The sequence below is a fragment of the Gavialis gangeticus genome, unplaced genomic scaffold, assembly GCF_001723915.1.
Source record: "Gavialis gangeticus isolate Ggan-Ray unplaced genomic scaffold, GavGan_comp1, whole genome shotgun sequence".
Lineage (NCBI taxonomy): Eukaryota > Metazoa > Chordata > Crocodylia > Gavialidae > Gavialis > Gavialis gangeticus.
In genome coordinates, this window is record NW_017729028.1 from 7,032,535 (window position 1) to 7,043,005 (window position 10,471).

General features: G+C 43.6%; 1 protein-coding gene across 2 annotated transcripts in view; it reads left to right on the top strand.

Annotated features, from left to right (window-relative positions):
* CPSF3 (cleavage and polyadenylation specific factor 3) overlaps positions 1-10,471 on the top strand; it is a 50,614-nt gene that overhangs the window by 37,623 nt on the left and 2,520 nt on the right. For both annotated transcript variants that reach the window (XM_019520727.1, XM_019520728.1), the window contains 6 exons: positions 963-1,071; positions 3,354-3,452; positions 5,165-5,259; positions 6,643-6,730; positions 8,430-8,499; positions 9,778-9,874. In XM_019520727.1, the coding sequence (XP_019376272.1) occupies positions 963-1,071; positions 3,354-3,452; positions 5,165-5,259; positions 6,643-6,730; positions 8,430-8,499; positions 9,778-9,874 (558 nt within the window). The remainder of the gene's footprint in view (positions 1-962; positions 1,072-3,353; positions 3,453-5,164; positions 5,260-6,642; positions 6,731-8,429; positions 8,500-9,777; positions 9,875-10,471) is intronic.

Consider the following 10,471-nt stretch of genomic DNA (forward strand, 5'->3'; position numbering starts at 1 on the left):
GGGGGGAAAAACCCCCCCCCCCCCCCCCCCCATCCCACTCCCTGGAGGCGACGGAGCAGGGGGGCAAGATCAGCAGCCCTGGCCTCCCCTGCCCCCCTCCCTGGCCCTGCTCCCTGGTGGCGTGGGGTGCTGCCAGGAACAGTGAAGCAAGCCTCTCTCCCCCTCCCCCTTGGTCCTGGGAGGCAGCAGTGCAGGGTGGTGAGTGGCAGTGCTCTGTCCCTGCCCATGTCCCCTCATTCGTGATGGGCATTTAGCTTAACAAGATGTTTGCCTAAGTCTCTCTTTGTTTATCCTTTTCAATAAAACCCATAAAAGCAGGCAGGACTCAAATTGCAACAGAGATCAAAAACCATGAAAGTATTAGTAACCTCATTTAAGAAAGCAGACAAAATTAATTGGGTAAATCTGCTATCTTTTACTAGACCAACACAAATAGTTAGAAAAATTATTTGCAATCTTTTGGGTACAAATGCATCACTCATCTAAGAAGGCGCTTTGCTCTGCTTAATTTACCAAATTCCCTCACGCAGGACCAAAAACAGTGTTTTGGAACAAAATTTTTCCATGCTTTTATTTGTAGTGTTCACGATGTTGCCATCTGACTGAAGATATTAGTCTGCAGCTATGATGATTCATTAGAATTAGTAGCCTCTGAGTGTTTCTAAAATTCTCTGTTCAATGGAATACAAACACGTTTATAATAGCTATTGATTCTAAGGTGTCAAAAATGTAACATCTTTCCTCTGTTGGCTAAACCTTTCTGTTCAGCTGCACTTTGGAAAAATGCTTGCTGCCAAGGTTTACTCTTTTGCTTTACTGGGATCTTCTGAGGTGGTGTCATCTTCTGATTTTTTTTTTTTATATGGATTCTGCATTTCATCTTTAGCTAGCCCTTGTCCATTAGAATTTCAGATTTCCTTGTAACAATTTTGATGTTTTTTGTTTGTTTTTCTTTTCAATAGGTAATGGGGTCTTTGGCAGATAAGAAACCAGAGCAAGGACAGCGAATTTCAGGGATCCTAGTTAAAAGAAATTTCAATTATCATATCCTTTCACCTTGTGACCTCTCCAGTAAGTAAAGACAGCATATTGCAGTATGATCAATAACTAATTGAATTTTGTGCTTAAAAGCAAAGGCTGTCATGCATAAGATTATAAACCAGTTTTCATGAGTTAAGCTGCTAGCATGTCAGAGCTTTCTGGCATCATTATACTTTGTTTCCAGCAGTGGTGGTAACGTTAAAATCTGAATAAGTTAGCATTGAATAAGTCAGGCAGGGTAGCGTAGCACATTAAAGACCTAACTTATTCAGAAAGGTGAAAACTTTCATAGGCTACAGCCTACTTTGTCGAGTGTCACCATACCCTGCCTTCTGCCTGACTTCAGACTAACACAGCTAATTATTGTTCTCTTGCAGTGATTCACAACCAGGGTGTCATGGCACACTGCGGTGTTTTGACATCTTTTTGAGGGTGCTACAGGGTGTCACATCCTACTAGCATGGTTTAGTGTCCAAACGTGATTCACAAGATTAATCCAGAGAGTTCAAATAGGAATCCTGTGATGGGGCCATCTCGGGGCTGGGTCGCAGTGTCAGCCCACCCACCTGTCTCTGGGATAACCACCCACCTTCCTCGCCTGCCACTCCTTGATGGTAATAATTGTGAGAAATGTCACTAAGGCAGGAGGCTGCCTATTGCTCACCCTGGTGACAAGGGCGTTATACACAGCTCCGACCTTCCCTTATCATGTCCTTTCCCTCATAGATGACAACTTAAGTTGATGAATAGCTCTGGCATAAAGCCGGGTGAAATTCTGGCCCTTGTAGGGCCTCTAATGTGCAACATGTACACTCTGCCCTCCACAGAGTGTCTTTCACACTACCCTCTCACAGGGCCTCTTGTATTCTGCCTGCTCTCACCAGGCCTTTTCACATACTGTCCACTTCCTGGACTCCTCTCAACCTGCCTTACTCCATGCAGCACTTTGGGTCCCCCTCGGTCCTACTCTGCGTGGCACTTCAGGCTTCGCTACTCACTCTCCAGCCGGGGAGCACACTGCACTTCAAGCTGTCCTCACGCAGACCTTACTCTATGTAACCCACAGTCTTATGCTGTGCTCTGAGCTGAACTCAGCCACTGGCCCCTCTCATGCACAGCACTTTGCACAACTCTTTTGCACCCTACTGTACTCACCCTCCACTTACTTCTGCCACCTCACTGGGGCCACCAGGGTCTTTCACCCTATGGGCTCAGATACTTCTCCTAAGCATGCCTGCCCCCCAGGGTCTTTCACCCTATGGACTCAGGTGCCTCTCACTGGCATGGGGCCAGGCATGCCCATTGAGGTTTTTCACCCTGTGGGCTCAGGTGTCTCTAGTTTGTGCCTGGCCCCATGCCTGTCCCTACCTTGGGGTAACCCACCAGGATTCGGGGACTGGGATTTCAAGGTGCCCCTACCTGCCTTTCACCAGGGAGGTAACTGGCCTGGCATTTCTGGGGGACTGTTCTGCCATGAACAGCCCCGTCAGGCCACCCTCCCCCAGCAGGGTGCAGTTTTCAGTTATACCCAGGACCAGGAGTCTCCTGTCATCCTTCATAGCTCCTGCCCTTACCTTCAAGGTGTTCCTGAGCAGCCACGTAGCTGGTGGCATCTCTCTGGCTGCTGGCAGCAGACTGCTGCTCCAGCTCTGAGATCCTGGGTTAAAATGAAGGCTGCTCTGCCCCGCTCCTCCAATCCCAAGGCCCTTCTGGGATCGTGTGCTAGCCTCATTAAGGCTAGCCCACACGTGCCAGCTAAAGTGGCAGGCACCAAAGGTACTCTGCCACAAATCCATAGTATTAACAAACCTGCTTTATTGTGGTTTGAGTTCTTTGCAACAAAAGAAGTGCTCTTTTATTTTTCCATAGTAAAAAAACTAGTGAAAACTAAGAGTTGGCATTTTCCAAGGGTTGCCTTGAGCATCACAAGGGATACCTCAAGTCTAATAAAGGATGCCTTAAGTCTAAAATGGTTGAGAACCATTGCTCTATTGAATAATTTGGTGATTGACTAGATTAGAAGAAGAATGAGTTTGTTGTTAGGAAGAGAACATAGATTAGTGAAATCAACAGGAGTGTGAGGAGACTATACTACATAATTTACATCTAAAGTGCAGCCTAAAACACTGGTCTTTGTGCTCTTCCCAGTAACAAATTCGTTCTTCCTCTTGTGGGTAAAAGAGAAGGTTTTTTTCTGTTGTCCAAAGGATGTAAACCCCTGAAAGTAACAGTAGATGCCATTTCTCTGCATTGAGACTTCTTTTTGGGGATAATAATTTAAAGGGCCAACTTTTTTTTTTAAACTCTTTCAGATTACACTGATTTGGCAATGAGCACCGTCACACAAACACAAGCCATTCCGTATACTGGCCCTTTCAGTCTGCTTTATTACCAGCTGCAGAAACTCACAGGTGTGTTTTGAAAGATGTTTAAGATCTTTTGTTTTTCTTTAGGCAGTGGTTAAGTGTGTGTCTGTCTGTGTGTTTCTTGAAGAAATCTGAATGGAAGCTTTTGCTTTACTCTTACAATTTGTGTGCCATAACGCATTGTATGTTTCAAGGTTTTTGTTAGATTCTTACAGTTCCTGGCATAGCCACAGTACAAACATGAGTGGCCTTGGTGAAACTTTCCTGTGCATATAATGTAATGTAATGAGCCTGGGCAAATGCCGGATTCCTACAACCCCTACCCAGATTTATAAAGTCAGGATGCTGCACTTCTGGTTCATTGGTCAAAATCTACCTGATACTGTCTCTAATTGTTTTCAACCTGTTCCTAATAATTAGATGTTTTAAGTGTCTCCTAAACTGCCGCTACAACTGATGCACAAATAAATAGTTTACTCCTTTGGGATCTTGGCATTTGTAGTCTTATTCCTCTCTGCTCACTTACCGTATTTACTCAAATCCAAGATGAGTTTTTCTTCCTGGGCGGGGAGCTCATCTTGGATTGAGATGTCAGCCTGGAGCAGGCAGTGGCTTAGCACTGGCTTTGGCCCTGGGCTTGTTTGGCAGGGTAGAGGGCATGTGGTTGGGGAGAGAGTAGGGGAGATGAGGGGAACCTGCAGCCTGGCCCACAACCCTCTGCTCCCCTGCTTCCAGCTGCCCCCTTACCTTCTGCTCCAGCTCTAGGCCCCCCAGCCCTGACCCTGCCTGGCCAGGGGTTGGGACCCCACTGCTACTGAGTACCCTGGGGCTGAACTGCAGCAGAAAGGGGGAGGGGGAACAGACACAGAGAGAGGCAGGCTGCAGAAAGGAGCAGGGGCTGGGCCAGGCTGGGGTTGTGCTGCTGGTAACTGCAGAGCTAGAGCAGGGGGTAAGGAGGGGTGTGGACAGAGTGGGAGGGCAGGCATGGTATGCAGGGCATGAGAGGTCATGCTGTAGTGGAGAGCAGCGGTAGGGGAGACAGAGTTGGGGGCTAGGCACAGACATGGGGAGCAGGGAGACTGAGGACAGGCAATGGAAACAGACACAGGCATGGAGAGGCAGGTGGTGGAGGGGCGTGCATGGCAGGGGAGTAAGGGTGGGGGCCTGGCCCCTCACCCCCCACTTCTGCTTTCCCTGCCATAGCAGTAGGGAAGTAATGGGGGTATGACAACTAAAATGGCCAGTATAACCTATATTAAACATTCAAAACTGAAAGGAAGCAACATCACTGGGGGGAAAAAAAGATTGCATTATATAGGGCTACCTAGCTGCTTGTAGACATTTAAGAAAACAAGCAAACAAAAAACATGCTTTACCAGAAGCAGCACCGTGTTACTTCAGCCCAGCTCTGCAGCATCTGTAAAGATTGGGTGCTTCGGCAAGACTTTTTGGTGCTTTTAACTAAAGCTAATTCAATCAGCTATTAGATAAAGCACCAAAAAAGTCCCACTAAAGCACACAATCTTTACAGATGTCAGGTGAGCCAGGTTGAAGTAACACTCTGCCTTTTTTGGGCATGTGCGGGACTTCACCTGGGAACCTGCCGAGTTTAAACTAAAGCACCATATTTTGGGTTTTGTTTACATCTGCAAGCAACCTCCTAAGTCTAAATCCCTCTGGGACAGGAGGGTTTTCAGTCCTTTCATCTGCTTAAATCACTGCTGGTGTCTCATGCAAATATACCTGCTCAACTTTAGGTGATGTGGAAGAAATAGAAGTCCAGCAAAAGCCAGCCTTGAAGGTTTTCAAAAATATTACTGTGATCCAGGAGCCTGGTATGGTGGTACTTGAGGTAGGTGTGGAACGGGAGGAAAATATTCTATTACCTGGTTTCTACAAAATGTTATAGATGGCAGCATCAGTACAGAGTTAAATGTAGGCTCATTAATTAGCTTCTGGTGGGTAGGGATCTACATGCATAAGGGCACCAGTATGGTTTCCCTTGAGCTGTCATCCTGCATTGATATGTCATTTTATTTAGTGGTAGTGTAAGAGTAGTGTCAGAAATGATGTGAGAGGTAAAGGTTTGTTAAGGTGGTATCTTTCACTAGACTCACAGCAAAGTTGGAATAGATTTAGACAACTTTTCAAATGCAAGACATGCAGAACATGATGAAGAACACCTTGCATTCTTCTTGCATTTGAAAGCTTTTCAAACTTTATCCCAACTATGCAGTTGGTCCAATGAATGATATCACTCTAAGACATCCTTGCCTCTCACATTTTATGTACTGGGTGTCAATTTCTTTTTATTTTGCTTTACTCTAGTCAGACAGCTGAGATGTTGGGTGATATAAGCAGAGGTTTAATGGGTAGGGTTTATACTCTGGGTGAAACCTGCAGGAGGGACGCGGCAGGGGAAGGAAGGGTTCAGGGAGTGCCCAAGAGGAGGAGGGAGCCACTTGAGTTTTCCCTGCGCTAGGCCTGCAGCAGGGCTGGGGTGATGTGGCAGTAGGGATTCCAAAAGCAGTGTCCATGCTGCTGCTGCTACAGCATGATTTGCCCACCCAGGCTGTTGCTCCTACAACAGCAGCAGTGTCCACACACATGGTTTCTGTTGATGTGAAAGCAGTGCTGTGGAGCTGCTTCTGCTGCCAGGGAGCAGACTGCAGGGGGTGGGGGTCCAATTCTGGCACCTCTACAACATTGGTGCCTGGGACTGGTGTCCCAGCCACCCACCCTAAGTTACACTACTGGTTGTAAGCATTATTGTACTTGTTGCTAGTATTAGAGAGTCTTTAGTAACACCTTCCTTTATAGAAGGCTCTTGCCTATCTGTTTCACCAAGCATAAAAACACTTTAAAAGTGATAATTCAGACTTAATGCCCCTTTTCAGGCTCTACGCCCTTTTCTTTATGACAAATAGTAGTTGGAAATAATGCCAAACCCACATTTCTTTCTTAAAGATGGAGTATCTGGGTTCAATCAGGAGTGATCTCTTCAGTGTGTTCAGTGACCAAGCATGGAAGAACATGGGGGAGGAAGCCTCTTGTCCCTAAGAATGAGTCATGGTGGGGAAGCAGTAGGGAATTCCTAGATGACTCCATCTTTAGTACATAAAGTTCTGTTTTGCACTAAGATAATTCCCTGAGTGTTATGACACTTTTAGCTCGCGTTCTTCAGTTGGTGCTGGGTATACTGCTGCTTGAGCATAATCTTTTTATTATTTTCCAGTGGGTGGCAAATCCTGCTAATGATATGTATGCAGACACTGTGACAACAGTGATCCTGGAAGTTCAGTCCAATCCCAAAATACAGAAAGGTATTTAGATTAATGTATGTATGTGTAATGCTTAACAGACCTTAACTTCTCTGGTATTAACTGAGGGTAAGGAAAAATGTGACCTCTCAGCAGATTTTGAAGGTGGGGGTGTTTGCTTTTTTTTCTTTAATGTTTTGATGTTTTGTTGAAATGGCTAATGTTTTTTATTAGCAGTCAGATTTGTTTTTTAATAGATTAAGTGATTTACACACACAAAAAACCTAGCAGAATTGAAATTTGTGTGATTTGTCATGCCATACATATTTGAATATTTATTTTCCCCTCAGACTTGATAGTCATGGCAATATAAACAAAGAAAACTAGTGTTAAGACTATAATACTGTAACTGTTACTTGTATTCTGGCTGATTTATCTGTGTGTGCGCGCACACATGCATGCTTTTTCTCTCATATTTTTATGTTATTAACAGGTAAAATACTGACTTAGTTATTAAGACACCCTTAATTAACTCTATTTGATACCACATTCTCTTTGCTGTGTGGCTCTACTTCCCTGTATTTTTTTTATATGGCTGAAGAAGCTTTTACTTTCTTTTCATTTCCTTTGCAAGGTCTAACTCAGTTTGATGTTTGGGAAATTTCACTTTACCCCTACGCTTTTCCACCTGTAACATAGCAGGTGTTTTCTTTTGCTTATCAGTCCATTTTTCCATTACTTGTATAATTTCTGTTTATTCTCAATACCACTTTGAGGTGGACTTTTGATCCTGTTCAGTCTGGAGCCCTGGCCTACAAGAATTTTTCCCTTTCCCCATGATGCTAAATAGTTTTTGTACTTTGACTTGGAGATTCCAAAACCCTACTGCACTTGAAGTCTCCAGGCCGTTCTGTTTTTCAGTTGGTTTTACAAATTAATTTTCTTAATTTCTTAGTCGATCCTTTTTAAATAAAAAGCCTCAGTAGCAGACCTATTTTTATTTATCTTTCTACTTAATTTAAATGGGATCAGTTTAGGGAATGGGGAGGGGGAGAGAGAGAGAAACTTTTGACTATTTAACACTTTATTATACACATTTTACAAACAAATGGTGAAAGTGCAAAAGTATGTGGCCCTCCCAAAGGCTGAGCATGAAATACATGTTAGCAACAAAAAACACCATATAACCAGAGTGAAACTCCCTCCCCCATACATCCCACAGAGAGAGATCACATAAAAGCAAAGGTGGTGCAGTAGCACTGTATATCAATGAAGCAGTACCAAAACTAAGTCTAAAATAGTATCATATTTTTGCTTTGATATCTACTTTGTGAAAATTTCCGGCTAGCGAATCCAAGGAATGTTGGTGCCACACCATTTACTAACATTTGGAGTAGAAATTCTTGTTTTGCCTGAAGTATTCTCTGTGTGTTTGTAACCAAAAGAGTGTTTTAGCTTGACACCAGAAAGTGTAGTCACATATTAGGGGAAAAAAGAAAGTGAAACTGATTAAAATTAAGACGTTCTGTTGAATTTAGTAACATAGATAAGGGCATTTGTTCCAGTTACAGGTTTCAGCCTTTCTTTAAAATGCAGTTCTTCTCTTAGTATTTTGTTTAATCATGTAAAGATTCTGTTCATATTTATAAATTTCCATAAAGCAAGCCATGCAGACTTTTAGAAAGCATGTCTTTTAAATGGACTGTTTTTCCCTCCTAGCAAATATCAACAAAAACTAATTGATGACTCTCTTATTTTTCAGCTGCTGTACATAAAATTTCTAAGCAGGTAGATATAGATGTGTATAGCAAGAGACTGGAGATTATGCTTCAGTAAGTTGGCTTGTCATATTATTCACAGTTGAACATTATCCGTTAGAATTGCTAATAGTTTGACATGCGTATGCGATAACTCTGTTATGCTAAAACTTGCGAAATTTATGACGTATGGGGACATACAGTTACCTGTGTGTTACCATTTGCATTCACATATTTGCATCTGCACCATAATTTTAAAAAACCCTGTACAAATTGTTATCAGGTTAATTTCTGTGGATCCCTGCAACTAAGTAAAGCAAAGGGATAAAAGGTAATATATTCTGTTTGTTTAATTAAGAAATTGAACCAGTGATACGTTTTGGGGTTTTCATCCATTGGAGATGCTGAACATTGACTTCTGTGAGAGCTGTGGAAACTCAGGATCTCTGAAAATTAAGCCATAACTTATTATTGTATGTGATTTTAACTACATTAACTTTGTATCTCTGTTTTGATTGGTGTCTTACTTATGTAAGATCTTACCTTGTGTGAACATCTGAGTAGCAGCAGACGGGAAGCCAAGCCTGCTGCCAATTCTGCATGTTGTATAGGGTGTGCTGGGCCTGGGGCTACAAAGCCCAAGAGCGCACCAAGTCTGGGGCCAGTGCATGCTGACTTCAGGACCATGTGCTGAGTCCGGGAGCATGCACTTGCTCTGGAGCCACGTGCAGGTTTGACCTGGCACTCAGCCCTGGAAGTAGCCTACAGTCCCAGATCGATATGCCAGATCTAACTGGGCATAAGGCCCTGACACCAACACACTGGGTCCAACCTGGCAGGTGGTTCTGGAGCCAATATGCAGGATCTGATCCTGGCATGCAAGGTCCATGACCATGTACTAGGTTGGACTTGGTGCACTGGGTCTGGCTGCAGATCAGCCTTGCACACAAGCCCAGTCCAGCATGTGGATTGGAGAGGGGCAGCAGTGGTAGTGTTTATTGCCAAGATTCCCAGAGCCACAGCAGTTAATGCTGCCACTGCTCTGCCCTTCCTTCCAGGCAGGTGCCAAGAACCTGTGCAGAGCCCTGTTCTTCACACACATAACCCACACCTTCACACCCCACCCCAAATTTCTCCAGTTGGTTGGGGGAGGAGAGGATTATATACAAGAAAATACAGTAGTAATTAAGATCAGCATTCCTCACAGGAAAATTTTGAAGTTTAATGATTTATTCAGTGACTAAAAACAGAGACACATTACACTGAGGAATTAATCTAAAAACCAAAGATAATTACTAAAAGAACTAGTCTGCCATTCGGTTATGTTTTTATAATTATAGGCCTCTGTTTTAGGGACATGTTTGGAGAGGACTGTGTAAGTGGAAAAGAAGGCTCCATTCTAAGTGTTGCTGTAGATGGAAAGACTGCAAATATTTCACTGGAAACTCGGGTATGTATAGTTAAACTTACTGATTGTTGTTGTTTGTACTACATTCTAGGTGCAGCTAGGCAAGGAGAGAAAAGAAGGTAGAGGTCAGAGACTTCTATGTAGTGTTCTCTGGAATATTGTGTACCACTTCCAAAGGAAAAATACCATATTTACCTGAGTATATTATGCAGCCCTTCTCCCCCACTGCAGCTGCTTGTGTTTTCCCTGCAAAATACATGCTTGTATTTTCAAGGGAAGATCTTTTGTTCTTCATTCCACCTACAAAATACAAGATACCTATCTTGTTTGGGGGCATGTAGTGTGCAAAAAAACCCAAAAGCCCATTCTATTTTGGTCTGGCAAGTTTGACCACCTTGATCCTTCAGTAATTAAATACAAAGCCTAGATGTCAGACATACACGTGGAGAGAGAGAGATCCTGTCACTTCACCAGTTAGGTAAAGTAATAAAATTCATAGAATCACAGAAAATGAGGGTTGGCAGGGACCTCAGTAGGTCATCTAGTCCAGCCCCCTGCTCAAAGCAGGACCAGCCCCAGCTAGATCATCTTAGCCAAGGCTTTGTCTACCCAGGTCTTAAAAACCTCCAAGAATAGAGA